This window comes from Trachinotus anak, unplaced genomic scaffold (genome assembly GCF_046630095.1).
Source record: "Trachinotus anak isolate AG129_WGS33_773 ecotype Australia unplaced genomic scaffold, CSIRO_AGI_Tana_v1 ptg000018l, whole genome shotgun sequence".
Taxonomy (NCBI): Eukaryota; Metazoa; Chordata; class Actinopteri; order Carangiformes; family Carangidae; genus Trachinotus; species Trachinotus anak.
This window is the reverse complement of record NW_027273869.1, coordinates 5,325,258-5,350,909: the sequence shown is the minus strand read 5'-3', so window position 1 is coordinate 5,350,909 and position 25,652 is coordinate 5,325,258. Positions and strand designations below refer to the sequence as shown.

Here is a 25,652-nt window from a genome sequence, read left to right as displayed (position 1 = left end):
TGATTCTCTGTCGTTTTATGTTTCTCCACAAGCCCTTAAATCCTCGACAGCATATCTGTTTTTAGCTCTTGCTTATTTTTTTTTCATTATTCTTATTTGTTTATTTATTTTTTTCTTAAATGTTTTTCCTGTTGATGATAACCCTGTCTTAACCCCCTTTCTCTTTTATATTTGTCCAAGCACTTTGAGCTGCATCCTGTGTATGAAAAGTACTATATAAATAAAGTTTAATATCATTATTATTATTATTATCATAAAAACACTACTTCACTTTAACAGCACCAATGAAAGAGGGCAGTTGTGATGAGTGTGATTCAAACGCAGCCACAGCTGTAGCATGGCTCAGTCTCAGGGTAACAACAGCTCCACAGCTCACTAACATATTCATGTATATGCAGCCTTTGTGCTAAACTAAGTTAACCAGCTGCTCGCTGTAGCTTCACATCTGGCTGACATATATGACAGTGGTAACAATCTTTTCATCAAACACAACCAAACAAGAATGTGGAAGTATTTCTTTAAATGGCTGAATGAGTCGTCTGCATCTCTTGCAGCATCATTGTGAAGCCACATGATTATTTTCTGACCACCTGTGTCGCTGCTGCCTGCTTGTCGTCTTTGTTGAGTCTCTTTGGATGTACAGAGTGAAAAGGCCCAATGAATGAAATGGGAAACATATTGTAAAAGATGGATGTGTGTGTCAGTTTATTCTGGCAGCTGTCAATCACAAGTGACAACCAATCACCTCCATGTGTCTGTCACAACAGCAGCTCGTTGGAGACACACTGAACTGTGGTGCCAACACAGACACAACATTACATAACAGAGAGAAGTCAGGGAAAGTGTGAAAATGCTTCTTCCCTATATACGACTTTACTACCCTCTCTTGTACTGCTATCTGAGAGAGTGTGTGTGTGTGTGTGTGTGTGTGTGTGTGTGATCAAGTATCTCCCTTTCTTCTGTTACATAACTTGATAGAGACCTACTCACTGGAGTCCATTACAGCTGCTACTGACACACAAGCTGAACCCTCTCTCTCTTCATCACCCTCAGTGCTTCATTATTTAAATACCCCAGAGAGCTGTGTGTGTGTGTGTGTGTGTGTGTGTTTTGCACCTTCCTGCTGACAGACATGTTCAGGAAGATATATAAAAATCAGACCGATGGAACTTCCTTCCCCAGGTCGACTGTTCCTCATATTCTCTACAAACATTTTAACACGTTTTTTCATTATGAACTGAAGCTTAATTATGTGATAAAATTTCCCCAGATTAATTTATGAACCGCAGCTCTTTAATAAAGTATTTTTGACAGACTTTTGTATTAACTGTAGCTCTTCTATGAGGTATTTAAATATTATATTATATTAATAATAAATATCAGATTAGTTTTAGGTAGTTTAGTTTTTTTTAGTAATGCTCTGTCATAGGGTTTTTTTAGTCATGATTTTTCTCACTGACTATACCTCTATTAGAAGGTATTTTTGACAAATCCTTTTAAAATAATTTAATTATGATTGATAATAATATATAATAAAAATTATAATAATTAATTACAGAACTTTTTTAGTTTTTAAAATTTAATGTCTCCATGCATCCAAACATTGCTAGGTTTTCTGCTGCTGGAGTTTGCTGATAGTTAATACTAAATAAATACATAACTGCAGTAAATTATAGTAAGAGAGGTATTTTTATTACAAATACAGCTCAGAAAATCAAACGCAAACACTGACCATTGTCCTTGGTGCCACCGTCCTCGATGGTCATCTGCTCGGCCAGTTCAGACAGGGACTCGTCGATGGTCTGACTGGAGCGGAGTGTTAACGACAGACGCCTCTTAATCCTCTTCATCTTCTCCATAGCAGGGCGGCACACAGCCTGTGACACACACAGACATACACGGTCAACGTTAATACAGTCATAATGGAAAGACAAACCGAAAAGAAAAGAGTGTGTGTGTGTGTGTGTGTGTGTGTGTGTGTGTGTGTGTGTGTGCGCACAGCGTGGGGGATTCCAGAAGCCTCCACTCAGCCCAAACTGTCTCAGCTCATGAATAACATAAAGCTGCTTTTAATCCAATATTCATTGACTCTGCAAACAGCACATGAATAAACCATGAACGAAGCATGAATAACAGATGAATACCACAGACTTAAACACAGCTGTTTTCACTTACACTCACATTCACACGTTCATACAAGGGGAGATTAATGAAGAGAGTCAAGTCAGTTAACAGAAAACACACACACACACACGCGCGTCTACGACCACGTGCGTTCCAGACGAGTGCGTTTGTGTGGACGCAGCAGTCGTCCAGGTCACAGGAAACACCTTGCTCAATCTGCTTCAGGCCAGTCCCTGCTCATTGTGTTGCTGTGTTAACGCCCCATCCAAGTGTGTGTGTGTGTGTGTGTCTGTGTGTGTACAAATGCTGTATGTATGTGTGTGTGTGTGTATGTGTGAGTGAATGGAGGAAATGCAGTGAGGAAGCAGCAGCAGAAAGGCCCCGCCCGTCTCCTCTGACCCTTAGCACAAAACAAGCCGACCCCTACCGTCACCGTTCCTCCCTCTCTCTTTGCATCTCTCTCTCTCTCTCTCTCTCTCTCAAGGTCGTTAGCTTCCCTCATACTCATGAGACACCATCTGCCTGCTCACTCACACACACACACCTTCAGCCATTCGTCATTCATGGCACTGCGTGGTGAGAGTCACTTCATCAATCAGAGTCGAGGTGTGTGACCACAATCGCACACCAACACAGCAACGCACAACCACAACCTGTTCATCAGATCCTGTACAACACAACACAACACCCACATTCAAGGAAACTGCAAACACTTTTAGGTGTGTGTGTGTGTGCGTGCATGTATGTGTGTGCGTGTATGTGTGTGTGTGTGTGTGTGGGGGGGGGGGGGTATGACCTGCATTTCCTCTCTGGCTGCAGTTGGTCTAATTAAAACCCAACAGGCTGTCAGAAGAGGAATTTATTAACTAAAAGATGTAATTTCATAAATATAAATTTCTCTGTAGGCGTTTTGTTTTTCACAGGGTTGTTACCTCTGCAGGACTTTTTATCTACAGCAGTCGGTCAAATGAAGTTGAAAGCCAACACAAATTTCAAAAAAAATCTTAAATTCTTCAGATTTATATGCTATAATTTGAAGTCTTTAACAGCCTGTTTTACATGTAAATGATGGTAGATATTGTAGAGTTTGTTTTTATGCTCTGCAACTTATTTGCAATAATTTTGACTTATGCCAATATAACTTATGCCAAAAACTACAATAATATAATGATATTTTCACTGCCACACCATATACAATAATATTGTATATTGTGATATTTGGCTTTTACTGAATCAAGATATTACATTTTGGATATCGTCAGAGCCTACCTCTGATATTAAAAACAATAACCTTCATATAAATGGAATTGCAAAATATTGGAAGACTAATTTCTATCTTCTCACAGTACATGTTATATCAGCCAAGTCACAGCGAGTCACTTAATCTCAGGTATCTGCTTAAAATACAACAAGGAATCTTTTCTGTGGCCAGCTTTCTCTTCATTTATCAGTTTATTTGAAATTTGATCATTTTTCTAAAAAAAAATTTTCCTCCCAGTCTACAAAGTGTATGTGCTGCACCGTACTTTGATGTGATTAGCCTACTTTTAGAAGGGAAGTATGTCATGCTGGCCCTGGTGGCCCTATCGGCATGAAGATCTAATGACGCCACACACACACACATACACACACATACACACACGTACACACACGTACACACACGTACACACACGTACACACACGTACACACACACACACACACACACACACACACACACACACACACACACACACACATGTACTTCTATCTTTGTGAGGACACTCATTGACATAATGCATTCCCTAGCCCCTTACCCTAACCTTAACCATCACAACTGAGTGCCTAACCCTAACCCTGACCCTAACCTTAACCTAAACCTAATTCTAACCATAACTCTAAAACCAAGTCTTAACCCTCAAAATGTGATTTGAAGGTGTCTCAAAAAGTGAGGACCGACCAAAATCGCCTCACTTTCCCAAAATGTCCTCACTCTGTTAGTAAAATACATTTTTTGGTCAAGTACACACACACACACACACACACACACACACACACACACACACACACACACACACACACACACACACACACACACACACACACAAAAAGCTATCAGACAGTCCAGTGATGGAAAAAAAAGACATAAAATTTCATCTAATGAGGCTAAAAATCCAGCTAGTAAAAATCACAACACAAATATAAAATGACTTCATTGGAAAACACTCTCACACAAACACATTCACACATCTCTCCCTCACAGACACACACACACACACAGACACGCACACTCTGACTGTATGTGAGATAAGCACTCTTTGTCTCCCTTACAGAGGAGTGTAACAGAGCAGGGTTTTATCTCTGCAGCAAACCAAAACAAAGAGACTCATGTGACGTGTGTGAGTGTGTGTATGAATCTGAGTGTGTGTGTGTGGAGAGAGTGCAGCATCTGGCACGTCTGAATGATGTGTGTGAGGGGGGGGAATTCAACATGAAAGGCAGCACCAGTGATCTGCCAACAACAGAGACACAGAGTGAGAGCTCTCTCTCTTCTTCATCATCATCAGCATCTCCAGAAATTTTCTGACACACACATTGTGACCCACATTCCCAACAACCCCCACTCCATTACTCCTCTGCGCCCTCCTGGATGCCTCCCAGGTGCATTGTGGGTTGTCCCGAGGAGGGAACTTCAAAGGGCGAGCGCGGGGGAAGACAACAGGACGGGGCCTAATTACTGAGCTAATGATTTTATTCACATTCTCACACACACACACACACACACACACACACACACACACCTCCATTCCTTTCCTTCCTTCCTTCCTTCCCTCCTCTCCTACTTTTCCCCCCTCTCTCTTCATTCCCAACTCCAATATCGCAGTGAGGTAATGAGATGGAAAATGTGGCTTTGTCTTCAGTCTCAGAGATGTGGGTGAAAGTGTGAATGCGAAGAGGAGGAGGAAGAGTGGGAGGAGGAAGAAGGAGAAGACGAAAACGAGGAGCGAGAGAGGGAACAGGAGAAAGAAAGTGAGTTTATTTCTGTGAGCGGAGCCATAATGGAGTCTTTGTGTTTGGTTAAGAGCCATGAAATCACCCCAGTCACTGCAGGCATGTACAGTACTACTGATAGAGAGAGAGAGAGAGAGAGAGAGAGAGGTGGTGTTGGTGGTGGTCCGACTCCACCTTCGCTTTGGTTCCAGTAGCTACATCTTATGTTAATGACAATCTGGGAGTTAAAAGCTTTAACTCTGCAGGTGACCAATCAAGTGTGAGTGTTCCCCAAATCCAGATGGTCCATAAACTTTGTGTTCCCTTTGTAATTACAAAATTTAATTAGTTGTGAAGTAAAGTGCTCCATTCATTCAACCTCATCCAGCTGTGTTCCCAAAATCCAATTAAGCTTAGTCATCGTGATTTTCTAACTATGTGTTACCAACCCTGGAGGCCTGGAGGTTAAACGTGCTGACCATGAACCGTAATGTCTCTGGTTCAAGTCTGACCGGGCTCCTCTGTCATCTCTCCACTCTACACACTCTAATAAATACATAACATTACCAAAAATACTGAAATTATAAATTACCCAAATCCAACTGTGATTAAGTACACTGTAAAACTTCAATTAGAAACTGAGTACTTCTTTGGCTGTATTGTTGCAAGAGGGAACAACGCTTATGTTCAAAACCATGGCGGCAAACAGAAAAAGGTACGACGTGAAATTGAAACTGTCAGTCATCAAATTTGCTGATGCAAACATAGGTTTAAATAACTATGATTTCAGTCCTGGTTCATCTGGCAGCGCCTGTAGTTCCCTGCAGAGTTTCTGACTCGGTGCCATGGAGCTGTTTTTCTGTGAGTTGGTTTTGTGTAGCTTGTGATGTGATACTAATGGTTTCACACTATTCCACTAATCAATAGGTGGCGGTAACACGCTGAGATGTGCAGAAAAGCGCCGGCAAAGGAAGAAACAGATGACTGCGAGCTAGTAAACATGGATGGAAACAATGTGTGACTTAAAATACTTTTACAAATTCAGCTTTGCAAATATGTTATAAAGAAGGAAATGCATTCAACAAATGTGTTCATTTGTATATCAAGGATACATAATGTGCTGTGGTGAGAAACACTGAATGCATTTCACCTTGTGGCTATAGCATCATACAAAACATCTAATTACTGTACAACCAGTCAAACGGTCGGCCAACAGCATTCAGTGCATCCTATTATTTTTTATATTGATAAAGATGACAAAACCCTCCAGACTCAGTGACACTGAAGTCATGATTAAATGTTAAAGCACTGGTTTCTGCCTTTTGCATAACGTCCAATATGTGCGTTTAACTTTTCCTGTGAATCTCTTAGATGTGGTTACACAATCTGAACACTGTGGAAACAATAAAAACTCTGAATGCCACTTAAGTTTAAACAAAGAAGATATAAGGTGTCAATTGGTGAGCTTTAGACGTCTTGGTCTTCGTTCCACTCAGGCAGAGCCAGGCTAGCAGTTTCCCCCTGAGTCCAGTCTTTATGCTAAGCTAAGCTAACTGTCTCCTGATTGTAGCTTCATATTTAGTATACAGATATTACGAGGTATCGATCTCTCTCCTTACTCCAGGCAAGAAAGTGAATAAGCATATTTGTAAGATGTCAAACTACTCCTTTAAAATCTTCTATCATCTAACATCACTGTATACGAGAGTGTGCTCCCAAAATATGTCTGTGCATCAAGTGTGTGCGAGTTCCCCAAATGTAATCCCTGATCCCCTCTTTGCTTCCTAATTCAATAGGTCATTGACTGTGTTACCCAAATTGAAATAGTATTTCTTCCTTAAATCCACACTGTTTCTGCAAGAGGAGGAATTTTCAGTTCTTCAGTTTGGTTTCATATTAGTGTTGAAATGAATCATAATTCAGAAATTGTCAGGATCAAACACTGATGCCACTATTAATAAGTAACAAACACCACCTTATGTCAAAAAATATCCATTTAATACTTAATACTGTCAGTTCTGTAAACTTTTATAGAAATGAAAGAATCAGAGCAAAAACCAGTGAAGCGAGGAACAGAGGGAGAGTTGAAGTGAAGGCTGAACAGTCCTCTCAAACAGAAAACAACAGTTAATGTAGTTAAAACTGTAAAACGCTCTCATATGAGAATCACAACTGCTTTTAAAAGTGACAGAGTCGTCACTTTCCTTTTGGAGAGCGGACAAGAAAAAGCCAGACAGAGCCCAAAGGCAAAAAGAGCTCGCATGTCAAAGAGATCTATTTATCACTGCTTCGGTTTTATTTGTGGTTCATTCTTAAAGCTTATTGGCGCAGATTCAGGCCCTTCAGGGTGTGTAGGTCTGCTCTGTTAAAAGAATACATGAGTAATTTTCAGCCTTGGCCTTAGTTTTTATTCTTCTTGATGACTGCAGATTGCTTATTATGTGCAAAATGGTAACTGTTACAATATACATACCCTGAGAGCAACGCTGTCCAGCAGCACACACTTATGGTTTTTTCTAGTCATACAAGACTGGAAAAAAGCATCTTATATAAGGAAGGAACGTAAATTTAAATGCACAAGTTTTAGAGGTCTGTAGAGGTTCACACTGTAAAAATGTACCTCTCTCTTCTCTGTTTTTAAAAACAACTTAAATTAGCAGTTGTTACTGAAATATGTCTAAACTTGTTTACCCTGAGAGGCTGAGGTCTTCAGAAGTGGTTACTCTACTGGGCTATTATTTTATCATTAATTCTGCTATCATTTTTATTTATGTATTACTTTATTCTTTATCTACCGTTTATTGATAATTGTGCATCTTGCTTATTGAATTAACATATGGACTGATGGGATAGATGTTTTGGACCATTTAGTTTTTCTTTTTAGGGTTTTAGCTATTAGTTATTAGAATTTAAGTATCATGTGGCTATATTTTCTATTAGCTTATTGACATGTCCCATTTTCAACCATTGCTATTATCATGTTTGTATGTTTTTTAGGGCCGTTAATGCATTAATTGCATTTGTTTTCTTTGTTAATTGTGTATTAATTCAATTGTCAAATGTCCTTCATCTCTAAATGTCTATCGCCTGATTTCTCCCACATTCACAGCCTCCTGGCAGCTCACACACACACCATATACAGTAATGGACAAACCTGCTAATCATAGCAGTTTAGATGAAAAAGCTAGAGGGCAAAAACCCGAGCACACACAGGTGCTCAACTTTGATTTGCCCTCATTTACAAACGTCTGCTTTCTGGGATAAGAGGTGAGTATAATGCTTGCACTGCCTCAGGCCCACTTACATCACTGCTCTCATATAGAGATCACAGCAGCACACCCACAGACACAGGGAGTTTCCCTCATATTGCTCATATACATTACAATCAAAGCACCACTGTCTGTCCCACATGATGTACAACCACTACAAAGGCTTCAAAGACCAGGAGCCCCAAAGGGTGTCATCTACCTACAGCCTACAGGGTGGATGAATCTCTGCATCTGATATCCCTGAACACCACAACTGTGAACCCTGCTTCAATAAACAATTTCACAGTGAATCTAGTTTCTGTGAACTCCTTGTGTTTTAGCACTACCCTTCAGCACAACACACAATTGTCCGACGGTTTTCCATCCTGTCAAGAGGAAAATCTGCATTCATTCTTTGACATGGAAAAGTTGAAAATCCAAGCATATCTTCAGCCTCTCTGCAAAACTATTAGCACCATCATCAGCCCTCAAGCGCCCATTTCAGCTGAACCCTACTGAGTACAGTCACAAGCATGTGTTTGTGTGAATATGAGAACACACAAACAGAGCATCAGTGCTGCTGCCCTGTGCAGTGGGCGCTTTCCACTGAAAGACCCTTTGTTTCAGTTGGGAGAAAACTAAAAAGGAGTTTCAGCATGACTGACCCAGAGGGGTGAGCTGAAATAACCCTGTGTGTGTCTGTGAGCACACAAAGGGCTGCAATGTTAATATTAATAGGAAATTACCAATGAGCATGAGTGAAAAATGCCTTTGGGTGGCGAAGAGATGCAGGAAGGGAGGAGGCACGAGTGAGGACAGTTTCATGAGCTTTCACAGTAGAGATTTAAAGTGAAGTGAGACTGAGGTGAGAGGGTCTCACTGATCAACTGAAGCAAATAGATCACAGACACCAGAATAATCCACAGGCTCATTTGTGTTGTTGACTTTGATGCACCAGTGATCACAGGCTACCACCATCACTGGAAGTGAGAAAAAAGAAGCTGTTTTAAAGCTGCTATAAATTTAAACATCATGATACCACAAAGTTTGTCAGTACTTTTGTAGGAAAGTGCTCTGATTTATACAGATTCTGCTATAATAAGACAGCCATGCTATCATCCCTGTGTACCTCTATTTTTATGCTTCTTTTATTTTCTGTTAAGCACATTGAACAGCCTCTGTGTATGATGATGTGCTACACCTATACAAATAAATTTGCCTTGCCTTGCCTGTGAGGGATGATAGCGTGTTTTGAGTTAAATGCTAACATCAAACTTATCATCACAATGTTCTCATGTGTATTATTTAGCAGTAGAGCTGCACGATACGCACAAAAATCATGTTGTGATTATTTTGGCAGATACTGAAATTGCGATTTTCCCTGGAAAAAAATTTAAATTATGATGTTTCCTTATGTCTATGTCTGCCAAGGCTTCTCTGTAGCACCACAACACTTATGGTGCTAACAATGCACAACAATGTTGTGATACAATTTGGATATTGATCTTGGTCATATTGCGATTTTGATTATATTTCGATTAATTTAGCCGTGTTGTATAATGTTTACTATTTTCTTAGTTTATCAGGTAGCGTGCTAACGTTAGCTAATGTCTGAATGTTACTCTTAAAGGTATTAAACTAAATTATTGGACACATGAATGATTTTGACATGATCATGACAAAGTCATTACGCTGCACAAAATGTCAGCAGAATGAAAAGAACAGGAAAAGAAAATGTTCAACGCATCAAAACAGTACACGCTAAACAATCTACCAAGGACACACATGAAGAAAAACATGATGTAGACAGAGAAGAAGAGAAAAAGAACTCTGCTATAGAGGTTTAATGGGGGAGATGGAAAGAATGAAGATAAAATAGGAGGAGAGGAAGGGCGAGCTGGAGGGAAGACGTTATTTTTAGGTATGAAGGCTCCAGTGTCTCACAGCTGAACAGACACACACACGCAAACACACCCCCACCCCCACCCACACAAAAACACACAAATGTAAACACAGCACGTGGTGGACCATTACCCTGTTGCTCTCTTGCCATATGACAAACACAAAACCCACAGGCCACAAAACACACTGGGAACTCAGCTGACACACACACCAAGGTTTGACTGCATGCCCAGACGCTCCAGTGTCATCTGTTTGCAACAACAAGAGGGTGAGGTTTGACACAAACAAACTGACCAGCTATAGACTGTATATGTATGTATGTATGTATGTGTGTGTTGTGTGTGTGTGTGTGTGTGTGTGTGTGTGTGTGTGTGTGTGTGTGTGTGTGTGTGTGTGTGTGTGTGTGAGAGAGAGTGTGTGTGTGAGGGGGTTAACCTGAGGTCATGGCAAAGGCAATACACCTCATCCATCTTCCAATTACAAAACAGAGACCGTGTGCGTTACAGATGATCCTCTTATCACTGTCATTGTAATCAATCCACACACACACACACACACACACACACACACACACACACACACACACTTGGTAGGAAGTGGAGTCAGCAGCAGGTGTACTACTATAGTGCAATCTAGGCTAACAGTGTCGACGTGTGTCGACGTGTGTATACAGGTTTGTGTGTGAATGCTGACTGTAAGCAAACAAACAGGAAGTCTCATATGGACTGTGTTTCCTGAGCAGCCCTGATTTTTTTTAAAAAGCTGCACTAATCAATACTTTCATGTTAGCAAAGCAATGAAATTACTATGCATATGTGAAAGGGGTAGATCATAGTGATGAATTGTCACCCAACTATGCAGTTCAGGAGGTTTTTAATCTCGTTGTTTTGGTTGTACGGACCAAACCGTTGCTGTTCTGTTTCAGTCTCACTGCTCTCATCAACCTCGTTGCTGCCTGATTCGCACCAACGACACAACAACAAACAGTGTTTCCTGACTCGTTCTCTAGTGCAGCATTAAAAGGTGTTAATGTTGTGTTAAGAGCTTATAATTCTACTGCACTGTGTCGAATAGATTAAACAATACAAGATTAAAGGTCCATATTGTATAAAGGTAGATGTCCTTGTGTTTTCTTGATTATAAAGCAGGTCTAGGTTCTATATTAACACTAAAATATCAAAGCCTCAGTCCACAGAAAAATGCACACAGGCTGTATTCAGAAACTGAGTCTTAAAACCAGCTGTCAGGACTTTTGTAACTTTGTGATGTCACAACAAAGCAGTCACCACCCTCAGCCACGCCCCAAGCCCCGCCCTCCTGGACCCACCATCCAACCTTGCAGGATTTGGTTTCTCTGGGTGTTTACCTGAAATTTGATAAAGATTTATTCAATCACTCAGAGCCTCTCTTCTGATTGGCTCCCCCACCTGTTGTTACCAAAGAGAGGAGGTGTAAAACTACATTGAGATGGTTTTTAATACTTAAATCCACAAATATATCTTCTTATGGATAAAAAAAAAACCTCAAATAAAACATTGGAGAAGTATAAAATATGGGATCTTTAAAGTTTGCCAAAATTTACAGCTTTCTCAAAAGTAACATGGTGGAGACAGAAAGATGATTTTGCTTTCAATCAATTGGCTGGTTCAAAATAGTTGTTTTGCTTTAAAATACAAAGATTCAGTGACTAGATAGCACACATTTCTTTCTGATGACTGTTACCCATTTGCAGTAGGAAGTTAGCAGTAGCTGGTACAGTTATGAGATCATTTATGTTCATTGTGTGATCAGTTTTCCAGGTTGCTGTCATGTTGACGCCAAGTCGGCATCGTGTGCTATTTCAGTCAATGCTGCTGTTCCCTCTTCAGTTCATACAGTCCTGTGTTGTTTGTGACGTGAAAGTGGCTGTTATCTGTCTCTGTCTACTATGCAAGACAGGCAGTTTTATTGCACATGAATGATGTTCATGTGGCCCTGTTTATCTCATTGCAACTGTGCCCAGAGATGTAGTGTGCTGCAGCTTAAAAAATTCACTTGTGTGTAACTGGATTCTGTTTTGTACGGCTCTCTACACAGTCTAACACCACAACACAAATACATTCAGTCATTCTTAAGCTCATTAATGCACTTGCAACAACAATGCATTTAAAGCCAGGATGTGATGAGTTTCAGAAGAAAAAATAGACAATAGATAAGCCTTTAATGGAAGTTTAAAAAATCATTGATTATAATATTAGTAGAATTATCTTAGGGTTATGCGGTTCTGCTGTTATCTCTCTGTGCTCATCCTGGTTCAATGATCTGCTGCTGCCCCTGCGCACGTATATGATGCCACCCCCCCCTCACCTCCCATATTGTGTTTGTGAAATCAACACCCACATTCTCCTCTGTTCTGTCTGTTACACCACTTGTCTGTCTCATTACAGCCACACAAGACTAACGAGGGTTAATGAGAAGCTTCCGGCCTGTCTCACACACACACACACACACTCACACACACACACACACACACACACACACACACACACAACTGGATGAACACAACATACAAGAATGTGTTTTCCTGTCTGGATGTTTGGTTGGTGAATCCAAACACACAGCTGGACATGGCACATTCCTTTGGAGAGAGATGGGAAACTGTATGAGCTAACACACGCACGCACACATGCACAAAATGTTCCCAATAAGTGTCTCATGCATGCAAATTAAGCAGTGCTAAAATAGAAAGGCTGGAAGGGAACAAAAAGCTCACTCAGTTTGGTCTTCACATTGTGAATTTTTTGACATTTGAATTCAAATGGTTTTTTGCATAAATAATGACACAGCAGCGATCTGTCTGACAAGTGATGCTCTGATGCAAAACAGTTCTTTCTGCTTCTTTACATCATCAAAATGATTTGCTGCAAAGTCTTCAGTGTCTCCCTCTTTTCTCTTTGACTAAAAACTAAACGCAATATATTGAGCCACATACTGGCAACTTTCAGTGCTTTTAATTTGAATAACTACATGGAAATTACAAAACTAATTCATGTTTTTGTTTATCCTGGGCAGAGGAGTCGGAACAGTTACCCCTTCACCCGGCAGTCACTCCTTCAGGGACACACACCCAAAAACACAAAAACAAAAGCAACACTTAACTACAGAGATTTCTAAGGATGTCAGGTCATCTTACACAACTAAAGAAGAAGACTTTTACCTCCATCCTTCTATCATCACCTCTCCTCCTCCTCTTCTGTCTGTTTTATGGTTTCCATTCTCACGCCCCGCCACTCCCCTGAGCACAGGCTTCAAATCCAGCTCCATTCTGCCTGAAGCCTTTGGGAACAGGTGTTGCCTCCCCATGGTGGCTAATTTTATGTGAGTGTGTGGGTGTTTTCTTCTCACACCATCCAACAAAGTGGCCTGGGCTTTTTCTTGTCTTTGTGCTAAGTCAGGTGGGGCAAATCCTGAGACAAAGATGCAGTATTTCCCATAAATTCATTACATCAGTCATTTTTGTTCCTACTTCAGGTGGTGTGATGCACAACGAAATAATAAATGATCATTTTCAACAACTGGGCCATCACACACACACACACACACAGGCAGAAAGTTACAGTATGTGACTTGAAATATGCTCCAGAACATATCTTAATGGAGAGAGGTGCTGTCAAAGGCTTCTGTGACCCAGATTCATCAAACAGCCTGGCAGCAGCGCAGACACATTCCCCTCAAAAATTTCTGAGCGTGCCCCCTGCTAACCAATCAGAGGCCAGAGAAGTCAGTGCTGGTAGCTCATGCTTTGCTTTGAAGTCTCATGATCACACCTATGGCTGGATATTGTTAGAAATTTTTATAAGCTAATTTGATACCAGAGTTTCTATAAGCACATTTTGATACCTTATAAACATGATTTTCTATCATATCTACTCATATCACTAAAATCTTAATACAAGCAGCTGAGCAAATATGCAGCTTGAATAAACCTGGCTATAACTGGCAAAAGCCTTATTTAAATGACAAACTAACTGATTAATCAATAAAAAAAAAACATTACAATCTTATAAAACATGCTATGCTAACATTCGGTATTTACACTTTTCTTTACCTGGAGCTACAGACAGAGACACAGTCAGTGGAAAAAACTAAAGAATGAGTTCTACTCGCTGTCTTCTCAATAATGGAATATCTCAACATTTTGAGAATATTATTATTCACTTTCTTGCCAAGAGAAGATTGATACCATTTTAGTGTCTGTTCACTAAATATGAAACTACAGCTAGCAGCCAGTTAGCGTAGGTTAGCAGAAACACTCAGAAACAGCCTGGCTCTGTGTGAAGGTAACAAAATCTGTCTCGCAACACCTTAAAACTCAGTACCAAAGTATTAAAGCAACACATTGTGATTGCACCAGGGTTCTGTGCCAGACTATTTCTTGGCCAGATAACATGACTACAGGAAGTTACTCTGCCCGGCCAAGAAATAGTCTGGCACATAACCCCTTGTAGCTGTTCCTATCCGTTTCCAGTCTTTATACTAGGCCATGCTAACCAGCTGTGGATGGTGGCTTTATGCATAACACACACACACACACACACACACACACACACACACACACACACACACACACACACACACACACAGCAAGAATGTGAGTGAGTGTATTTACTAAAATGTCCTTTAAATCCTTTAAGGGCGTTAAAAGTCCATCCAATTCACACATAGGGGACTGAATTCAAGGTAACTCATAGTCACAAATTTAGATTTAGACATATCTCATATCTGTTTAGATCATGAAAATCACACTGAATGGCTTCACTACAAACCAATTTGAAAAAAGTACCAGCTGCTCCTCTCTTCTCTTTCCCTGCAGCTGGCAATCAAGAAACACAAAGGAACAAATTTTCTTTCTTACTGCATCTCTACAGAGTTGATGACTGTTTTATCTGCTTTCTATCTTTGATGCCATTTGTCAATCAGTCTACAATTGTACTCTAGGGTTTCTCTAGATTTGTTGTCTGTTCAGCCACAGTACTGTTTAGCCACTCCTGCAGGAGTTTCACGTTAATCTGATTAAACCAGATTATCAGTGTGTGTACGATACTGACCTCAAATTGATCTGACCTTTCAGATGAAGATGAATGAGGTGCTTAGTGATGCTAATACAGTGCAGAGCTTGAGAAACAGGAAGAGCATCTGAAAACTCTTGAAAACCATTACAACAACATTTCTGATGAATTAATTACTGAATTAATAAAAACCTGACTATTTTCTCCCTGGGCTTCATGAGTGTCTATGGTCCACTTTCGTGACTGTTTTCCTGTGAACTCTAATTGCAGATAACGCCTGTCTAGCAGTAATTAACCCACAGGGAAGAAAGAAGGATAATTAGAGATTCCAATTTGTGATTAAAAAGGAAACTCACTTTCTGACTCACTTTTATGATATAGAGTGTGGAATTTAAAGTTAGAGGAGGCAGGAGGGTAAGAGAAGGCAACTGGAACAAGGTTACAGTCTGTCTCTGGTTCAGTCCCAGTAAGAGCAGTGTGCTGAACAACATCCTCTACAAACTAAATCTGAACTGAGAGAAATTAAACTGCATGTGGACTTATTTCATTGTTTTGATTATGTGAGATGAAACTGTTTTAGAGAGGCAGGCAGATGGTGAGAGTTGTGTGGGACGGGATGTACTGAACAGCAGAACGTCAACTACAGCTGACTGTACTTGGCACCAACACTGTACCACTTATTTGTGTGTATCTGTTTGTGTGGATGTACGATCTTCTGCTTTATTAAAACCCATTTGAGCTCATATTGCAGGACAGAGCTGAACAATTAACTGTTTTTACACTGACTTCCTCAATCAACTATGACTTTGCAAGCTGTAAAATTAGCTTACTAAAGTGTAGCTGCGTCATGTAGCTTTCAGATTACAGTCACCTGCTGTTGCTGACAGTAAGCAGATAGTAAACAGTAGTAGGAATCCCCCTCTTCACCTTCTGAACAAGTCTTATGGCTGTTTTAAGCTCATCAACTTGAAAGGACTGAATTAGGAGTTGGGGATTTGTGGCTCTGAACTAGCTTGTCCTGTTGGTCTCTGAAGCTAATGCTAACAACAGTATCATCAGGGGATGTCAGTCAGATATTAACACATTTCTAAACATGACTAATCAGCAATCTGTCATTATGTAGCTGTTACTGATACACATGGTGACACTTTTTAAACAGGAGTATTAACAGATGCCACTAATGTGATATAATACTCTCAAGTAAATACTTAATACATTTGTGATTATGTTTGAAGCTTATCTTGTTCATTGCTATGCAGATAATCAATACATCTACAATTTATTTACTTACTTTTTTTATGAAATAGGTATAGCTTTATTCAGTGTTTTTACCAGTATTAAATCAACTGGTCTATTTTGAAGAGGAGGAGACGTCTGCAGAGCATCCTGAAAAACTGACACTGAAGAAATCCGAACTGCTGATGGCAATGACAGCAGTGGTGGTAAAGACAACAAGACAACAACTCCCATGATCCTACACTACTTCATAACGTCACCAAACACTTGTTTTTCATCATTGTTTTGATTGAGGGACCCCCACCAGCAGAAAATTACATATTACATATTTTTTTAATGTTTAAAGTCAAAGTTAGTTTGGGTTCATTCAGTGAACTTAAAGGTTAAGTGACTGTAAGAAAAACCCACAATAACATATTTAGATTCTGCTCAGAGTAGGGCTGAATGAAAAGCAAAAAAAAAAAAAATCCTATTGCAATTGCGTAAAAAAATATAAAAATAACGACAATGTGATTTTTGTTGGGTCTTTGACCAATCAACCACATCCCCCTACCTCTGAAGGATATGATTTGTAGGCCGGGGCGTCTCTGTAGCATCACAATGCTTCAGTTATTGCAGCTCCTGCGATTTGGACACTGCACTTGGCCACACTGCGATTTCGATAATATTTCAATTAATTGTTGTGCTCTAGTTTAGAGACAAAGAAGAGCAGAGCAGAACATCATCCGAGCTCCACTCTGAGGCGTTAAGACCCTCACTAGTGTGTGTGTGTATGTGTGTAATAAATATTTCAGCACCTTCACTGCCAACTGACACCTCTTGAATTTACAGTGAGTGTTTACCACATGAGGGAAAGTGACTTCATGAATGACAATGACCTCTGTGTATGTGTGTGTGTGTTTGTGTGTGTGTGTATAAAATCCCTGTCTTCTGCTGCTCTAACAATGCCACCGATTAATCTCCAGATTATGAGCCGGTCTCACTCACCCAATAAAACCCTCTACACACACACACACACACACACACACACACACACACACACACACACACACACACACACACACACACCTGGCAAAGCATGATGGGGCCCAGGGCAAGATGCCAAAACATACAAGGATAATCACAGAGACAGACAGAATGTGTGTGTGTGTGTCTGTCTGTGTGAGTGAAGGAGAACAAAGACAAGTTGCATTCACTTTTCCACTAACACACACACACTTGAACAGACACACATAACCATCCTACAAGACTAAATATTCCTTTTGACACCCAAACACATTCATACAGGATGACAGCAAAACACACACATACATACACAAATACAAGATGGTTTTGTTGTACTGTAAAATCACACACACACACACACACACACACACACACACACACACACACACACTAGTAAGATGACAGAGGTGTTTGATGCAGTGAGAGAGAGAATGAATTCACACCACTCGACATTCCTTGCATGGCTCACATAACTTTCTTCATCACGGTGTGTGTGTGCGTGTGTGTGTGCGTGTTAGGTCATATGGCTACAAATGTCTGCAAGTGTGTGTTCAAGCTGCATCCTGCCCACACTGATTGTATTCATTCTGAAGCCCTAGAATTAGCCAGACCCCAAAAAAGCCCAATAATAACTACTTCACCTCTGTGACGCCCGCCCTATGGCTGTCTACTGACAGACACACTGAAACATACACTGCTGCACAAAACACACTCAACCACACACTCATGCACATGTTAGTTCACACATAAAAAAGCACAGAAGACAGAATCTTATAAAAAAAAAATAATAATAATAAAAAATAATAAAAAAGGCGTGCACACACAGACACACACACAGACACACACAGACACACACAGACACACACAGACACACACACACACACACACACACACACACACACACACACCTCTGTGATCAATAAAACACTGCACACGTTGGCGTTATATAAATGAGAAAGAGAAAGAGAGAGCACAAGCTGCTGGCCTGGTTGCCAATAGCAACAGTGTTTTGGAGGCTGATCATCAGTAAGTGCGGTCAGCCCATGCATGGTGGGATATTACCATGCTTTGCACCACAGATAGCTCATGAGTCTGAATACAGATACATTTTAACACAGTTTAAATCTGTATTATTAACTGTTTAGATTAAAATGCAGTTAATCCCAGCTTCAGACCAGCTAAACAGCATCAACAATATGCAGCAGCCTTGTCCAGAACATTTCAAACTCACAACACTGCACCATAATCAACCGCATCTCCCTGATTTTCCTGACAAGTATGATTTGTTTCTGTCTCTTCAATTTACGTACAAAGGATCACTCCAGTCATTTAGTACTGATCTTCCATAAAGTTGACGACTCACGAGAGACATGGTGAAAATCAAAGCTGAGGCTTTCTGCTATAAATTTTCAGTCTCAAAGCCAAAGTCGAGATAATCCCTGATGACATCATCAGTGTTACTAAAACAGACTTTGGAAAACTCCACCAAAGCCACAGAAGACTCCACTGTTTTTACAGGCTGAGTACTTCTCTTCATGAATAATAATAAACTGAAACTTGGTCAGTACAGTGAGAGAGAGAGAGTTTGCATTAGCACAACCACTAACACTGTGTCAGCCACTGCCAGTTACAAGCTAACAAACAACATAAACAAATAAAAGAGACTAACTACGCTAACTGTTCTGATCCGTCTGCTAGTCTCTGATTCTGGTCTCCACAGACTCCTCATCTGAGTCAGGGTCTGACTGAGGCTCAAACATGTGGCTGAGTCTCTCTGATGTTTCCTCCTCGAACCATCTTCATGCTCTCTGCTCTTTCACCTGGACACCTGGAGCAAACAGGTGGTGGTGGGTGAGGCAAAGGCCTGATCCAGATTTCTCAATGAGGCAGTTAGTGTAGATGTGCTTCCAGCCACAGTTTTCCATTTTTCACTTTTTATGTGGGAAAACCATGTTAAAAAATATTAATAATAGCAGAACATTTTTTTACAGAGTATTTTGTCTGGAAAGGGACTTTAAATAAGAGCATCAACCCAGACAACAGCCATCTTTACAAAAAGTAAGTACAAAATCAGATTTTCAACAGGAATAAAATAATTTACTAACAGGAATGCTTGAGCCAGTTTCACCTAAAACTCTCAACCTGACCTCTGCTCGCACTCTTCCCAAACAGGGAACTTTGAGCTGATCACTGACCTCCTGCTGTGGTTCCATCACGTGGCGATTTAAGTTTTCAAACTGAAACCAATGACACATCTAAAAACATAACTGCTACAAGAAAAAGCAATAAAGAGCGTGAGTGTGGTTGAACATATTCACGGTGCTCTCAGCTTTCATCTTCCTGCTGTATGTGACATAATGCGGAGACAGATCAATGCAAGCGCTGCTATATGGCCCAGAGACATGGGGAGGGGGTTGTCAGGGTAATTACTTTGTCCTGTGGGGGTGTATCACCCTCATAGCCTGGATTTGAATGTGGGTCAATACACACACACACACACAATTGAGTGGCCAGTTGTTCCAGATGAAGGACAGTGGACGTAAATCCAGGTCAAACTGTGGAAGTGGAAAAGAGCCTAAGTGCATCCTGGACACTTCACTGCAGAGATGGATGAGAAGTGGTCGATCTTACAGCTTACCATTACATTTTTTAGGAGTTAAGATGCCATTTTATCTAACAGCAATTCCCTTGATATCTCAGTTTCCAGGGTAACAACAGGATGGTGCATTTGTGTTGTGTTGGATGTACCATACACTTGAGGTGGCTGCAAAAACCATAGTTCTGTCTGTCCCCTAGAGGTAGTTTCCATCCTTCACCTCATGCCAGAAATCATAAAAACATCTCAATGAAACTGGCAAAAATCAACAGGGATTTAAAAGCCAACATCATTTTGAACAAAAATCATTCAAAGCACGGGCATTTCAACAAGTCAACGTACACTTTCAGGGGTAGAACTAAAGGCCCTTGCATCAGCAGAAGAGGAAATGTTTATAGATTTATATTATGATGTATTAAGAAAAGTCATGTCCCAATGCAATTATTTATCAACGTTAAGTAATGAAATATCCACAAAAAAAATATACTGTGAAAAATGTAACTTCACTTTAGATGTGAAAGGAAAGCTCACTGTATTGATAGAAAAATAAAAACATGGGAGAAGGTGCAGGCTGGTGTGGGCACTGATGGAAATGTTTTTGTTTAATCTTGCTATAATAGTGATGTAAGGCCCTAAGGCGTTTTAGTGGTGTAATTTTACATTTAATTATTGATAATTTTGGAGCTTTTCCAATGACAGACCTGCCTTCTTGCTGTTAATTGTTTATCCATAAAATGAAATCAATAACCAGGAATATTCTCCTTCCTCTTACTAGTCAGTATGATATGTGTTGACACTGAGATTAAACTCCTGTAGTTTGTCATTTTTCTATAATATCATTCTACAGTTTACCACGGGGTTCCTGTCGCTGGGGGGGGGGTCGCCTGGTCGCCAATACATAGCTTACATTATGTAAACAAACCAAAATATCTGCACCGAACTAATGGAATAAGCTGTTATGTTGGAGACATGTGCCACATTACAGTCACAACTGTAAGAGGTGAGACGGAGGGTAGCTGTAAAATATGAAGTACAGCTGGGGTCTGGCTGAATTATTCTTCAGCTGCCGTTTCCTCTGTTGTTATTTCAACACACCGCACTGTCCAGTCCTCGACCTTCGCTGCCGGACGACATGTAACCTCACGGAGTCCATTATCGGACAGGCCGTGTGTTATCTTGCAATGACATTAGAGCAAATTTACCTGAAAATGGTGAATTCCGTCGTTTCAAGCCGACTCTCCGGAGCTGCCAGGCCCGGATGCCCTCCTCCGCTTTATCCGCCCACTGAAATAGCCTGAAACACAGCTCCGTCTGTGCTCGGCTGTGGCTCCAAACGCTCCGACAGAGAAACAAATATCCTCCGAAACCCACAGGCAGATGTGAGGCGTGTGAGGACGGAGAGCTACAGACCGAACCCCCGAAATGTCGTCTGTGTGGCGGTGAAAGCAGTTTAAAGAGGCTGGAGGAGGATCTGCTGTCGACAGGGTAGACGGGAGGGGTGCGAGCCTGCCGTCAAGCGCCACACGCTATAACGGAACTTCCTGTTTCGTTTCAAAATAAAACCATCCTCAGCCACGTTCTCAGCTCTACAGCGATTTCTTCCTTCAAAATAAAAGCGCCAATAAAGGTTTTCACACTTTTTCGGCCACGTTGTTCAGAATAAGAAACAAAATATTTCAAGAATATCTATGTTTATTTATAGATACATACATGTGACATAAATTATTAATGTTATGTTTTGATATATTCAATCATTTGACATATAAGTAGAGCATATAATGTAGGAAAGTCAACTTAGTTCCGCTCTAATGCGAACAAACTGCCATGAGTTTGACTAGACTGGAAGCAGATAAACGAAACAATACGATCTTTATTTGAATAGTTTCTTTTCCGCTGTTCGTTTTAACTCATTTCCTTTGGATATTACAACACTGTGAAACATCGTTTTTAGCATTTTGTCCCTGTAAGTCTTCAGTGCAATACGGAACATACAGATAAAAGCTTATAGATATTTAAAAAGAAAATAAAACAAGTATAATAGGGAATCTTCCGTTAAAAAAAGGCATTCAAACAAACATTCAGCATCTTAGAGATATTGTTGTTTGCTTGCTGTTTATTTTTTACAACGTTCTTAGATGCAAAATAGCCCAAATCTAAAAAGTTGACAATTAAATTAATTTTGTATTAATTTTTTAATTAATAAGAAGTTGAAAAGCTGCTTGTGCCATAAAAAAAGTTGTGGTTAGTTCACTTCTCCTTCCATAATTAGATTTAAAATAAGACAAAGGAGAAAAATTAAATAGGACAGACCAGCACTGAGTTAAATCTTTGGTTGTATGTCGCCACCTGCTGGAAAAAAGCTGCAGCTACTAGAATTATTGTTATCAACCTTTACAACGTTAATAGTAGACGATTAGTAATTTGCGGCTAATATTGGTATTGATATCAATTTATACTAATAAAATGTTGCTGGCAGTGTTGAATGTTGAACGTCAATGTTGAACTCCAAGATAAGTCTGTAATTTTTAATGTTCAACACATCCTTTCTGCAGACTTGTCAGCTGCACATTCATGCTGCCAGTCTTCTGTTCTACCACATCCCAAAAGTGTTCTACTGGATTCAGACCTGGTGACTCAGGTACAATGAACTCAGTGTCATGTTTATGAAACATGACGGAGAGACTTTTACGATGTGACATTAGACATTAGACATTCGAAGATGAGTAAACGTGGATAAACATGGTCAGCAACAATACACAGATAGACTGTGGCATTCAAACAATGATTGATCGGTATTAAGAGGCTGAACAAATCAATGTTGTTAATGTCAAACCACCCTACCATCTGCTGCCTCAGCAGAAATTCAGACTCATGTTTTTCCGGTTTATAACAGAACAAATATTGTTGTAAATACAATACACACGACCGAGCATGAAGCTAATTTCCCGTTCAGACTTACACACACCAACAACACGTTTTTACAAATACCCTATGATTCGCCGTGATTGTGCCGAGTATTATCTCACAGTTGTCCTGAGTAATTCGTGTCCTCGTCTCCACAACAGCAGGGAGCGCCATGACTCCATTTAAACGCGCCGGAATCGAAAACGAGTATGAAATATAAAAAAATGTTCATGTCAGAAGTGGGATTCGAACCCACGCCTCCAGGGGAGACTGCGACCTGAACGCAGCGCCTTAGACCGCTCGGCCATCCTGACAACGTAATGACATGACATCACCAATTCAATTCAAAGATGACACATGATGACACTTCCGGGTATAACTATGGTTTTGTTTATATTAACTTTATTGGTACCACACTCGAAAAATGTAGACCCAAATATGATGTATATATTTACATATTTTTACAACAGTATGTAAACAATCACTTTTAATCCGGCTGTCTCCAAACTGCCAATTTGTGGCATCGGGTTTTTCCTTTTTGTTTTTTGCTTTTTTGCACATAGAGGTTCCATGGTGTAATGGTTAGCACTCTGGACTCTGAATCCAGCGATCCGAGTTCAAATCTCGGTGGGACCTTATTTTAAGATAGTTTACAGTTGCAATAATGGCATAGAAATATGCAAATAAATTAACACTTCCTTTAAAAAACATTGAAATCAATACATAAATAAGTTTAGTATTAATATTATTTAATTGTTTATTGTTTGGTCTTACCTGTACATCTTCTCAAAACCAGGTCCCACCGAGATTTGAACTCGGATCGCTGGATTCAGAGTCCAGAGTGCTAACCATTACACCATGGAACCGCTATGTACAATAAAAAAGTAAAATAAAAAAAAAATAAATCAAAAAATCAAAAAATAAAAATAAAAAACAAAAAGGAAAAACCCGATGCCACAAATTGGCAGTTTGGAGACACAGCTGGATTAAAAGTGATTGTTTACATACTGTTGTAAAAATATGTAAATATATACATCATATTTGGGTCTACATTTTTCGAGTGTGGTACCAATAAAGTTAATATAAACAAAAACAATAGTTATACCCGGAAGTTTCATCATGTGTCATCTTAGAATTGAAAGTGGTGATGTCCTCTGATTACATTGTCAGGATGGCCGAGCGGTCTAAGGCGCTGCGTTCAGGTCGCAGTCTCCCCTGGAGGCGTGGGTTCGAATCCCACTTCTGACAACACAGTTTTGGCCTTATCTGTAACAATTGAAGAGGCGCTGAGTCAAGTCAAGTGTTCCCTGCCCAGTCTGCTGAGGACATGTCAAGAGCATTCAGGTATTTTTGTGCCTAGCTGTGCCTTGTGCACCAGGAAGTGGGGTGAGATCACACATAATGTATTTTGACAATCTAATCTGCATATAGCCTCTGTGTCACTGGTTGTGTTCGAGTAAAAACACTGCTGATGCTTGTGCATCCATAATTTCCATTTTCTGATTTATTTATACTCAGGTTCAGTTTCCATTTTCATAAAAGTGAACCCAGTGATTTGTAGTATTTGCATGGAGAAACACGCAGCGACAGCCAGGGCCGGAGGTATGTTGTTTTCTGGGTTGTCCCGTCCGTCCGTCCCATTCTGGTGGACAAGATATCTCAGTAACGCTTTAATGCTTTAAAGTGCAAAGTGCAAAGTGATTGCTTTAAACTTCATGAGATATCATGAAAAGAGACTGCAACCTGAACGCAGCAGTATTAAATCGGCAAAGATTTTTAAATACCATAGTATCTATAATCTCAGACCCATGGTGGTTTGTGTGAGGAAGTGTCCCACTGTAGTGTAAAGAAGATCTCCACTGGTTCCATGGTGTAATGGTTAGCACTCTGGACTCTGAATCCAGCGATCTGAGTTCAAATCTCGGTGGGACCTGCTTTTGAGAAGGTGTATAGGTAAGAAAATGTTCCACAATGTGGTAAAATCAGCCACTTTCACTCGATCTTCTCCATGTCTGGAAGTTGTGTGCAGTCATCATCTCCTAGGCATCGAGATGCCCAAATCCTCTTGACATGTCCTCGGGAAACTGTACTAAGTGCACATGACTTCACTCTGAGCCATGTCACTGGATTAAGAAATGAGAGCCCTGAATGCATATGTCTTGAAATGTTTAACAGCTGATCCATGTACTAGGACAACAGGAACTCACAAATGCCTCTATTATGCACCGCTTCAATGAAAATGTTCTTGTCAGAAGTGGGATTCGAACCCACGCCTCCAGGGGAGACTGCGACCTGAACGCAGCGCCTTAGACCGCTCGGCCATCCTGACAATGTTGGCATACAGGAGGATGGCTTTTCACTGGAAGGTCATACATGGGCCTTTCATGTGTTGGGATGGGTACTGAGACCCAGTATTAAATCGGCAAAGATTTTTAAATATCATAGTATCTATAATCTCAGACCCATGGTGGTTTGTGTGCGGAAGTGTCCCACTGTAGTGTAAAGAAGATCTCCACTGGTTCCATGGTGTAATGGTTAGCACTCTGGACTCTGAATCCAGCGATCTGAGTTCAAATCTTGGTGGGACCTGCTTTTGAGAAGGTGTACACTCTGGACTTTGA

At 40.3% G+C, this 25,652-nt stretch overlaps 1 protein-coding gene and 7 non-coding genes across 8 annotated transcripts in view; 4 read left to right on the top strand and 4 right to left on the bottom strand.

Moving 5' to 3' along the window:
- cdk17 (cyclin dependent kinase 17) overlaps positions 1–21,677 on the bottom strand; it is a 42,629-nt gene extending 20,952 nt beyond the window's left edge. The window contains exons 1-2 of the mRNA XM_071502518.1: positions 21,330–21,677; positions 1,733–1,877 (exon numbers count right to left, since the gene is read on the bottom strand). Coding sequence (XP_071358619.1) covers positions 1,733–1,859 — 127 coding nt within the window. The 5' untranslated portion in view covers positions 1,860–1,877; positions 21,330–21,677. The remainder of the gene's footprint in view (positions 1–1,732; positions 1,878–21,329) is intronic.
- A 1,585-nt stretch (positions 21,678–23,262) lies between these two features.
- On the bottom strand, positions 23,263–23,345 carry trnal-cag (transfer RNA leucine (anticodon CAG)). The gene has a single exon. It is a non-coding gene; the product is annotated as a tRNA-Leu (tRNA).
- A 250-nt stretch (positions 23,346–23,595) lies between these two features.
- On the top strand, positions 23,596–23,667 carry trnaq-cug (transfer RNA glutamine (anticodon CUG)). The gene has a single exon. It is a non-coding gene; the product is annotated as a tRNA-Gln (tRNA).
- Positions 23,668–23,825: 158 nt separating this feature from the next.
- trnaq-cug (transfer RNA glutamine (anticodon CUG)) lies at positions 23,826–23,897 on the bottom strand. Its single transcript has one exon. It is a non-coding gene; the product is annotated as a tRNA-Gln (tRNA).
- Positions 23,898–24,196: 299 nt separating this feature from the next.
- Positions 24,197–24,279, top strand: trnal-cag (transfer RNA leucine (anticodon CAG)). The gene has a single exon. It is a non-coding gene; the product is annotated as a tRNA-Leu (tRNA).
- A 613-nt stretch (positions 24,280–24,892) lies between these two features.
- On the top strand, positions 24,893–24,964 carry trnaq-cug (transfer RNA glutamine (anticodon CUG)). The gene has a single exon. It is a non-coding gene; the product is annotated as a tRNA-Gln (tRNA).
- Positions 24,965–25,277: 313 nt separating this feature from the next.
- trnal-cag (transfer RNA leucine (anticodon CAG)) lies at positions 25,278–25,360 on the bottom strand. Its single transcript has one exon. It is a non-coding gene; the product is annotated as a tRNA-Leu (tRNA).
- Positions 25,361–25,548: 188 nt separating this feature from the next.
- Positions 25,549–25,620, top strand: trnaq-cug (transfer RNA glutamine (anticodon CUG)). Its single transcript has one exon. It is a non-coding gene; the product is annotated as a tRNA-Gln (tRNA).
- Positions 25,621–25,652: the final 32 nt, after the last annotated feature.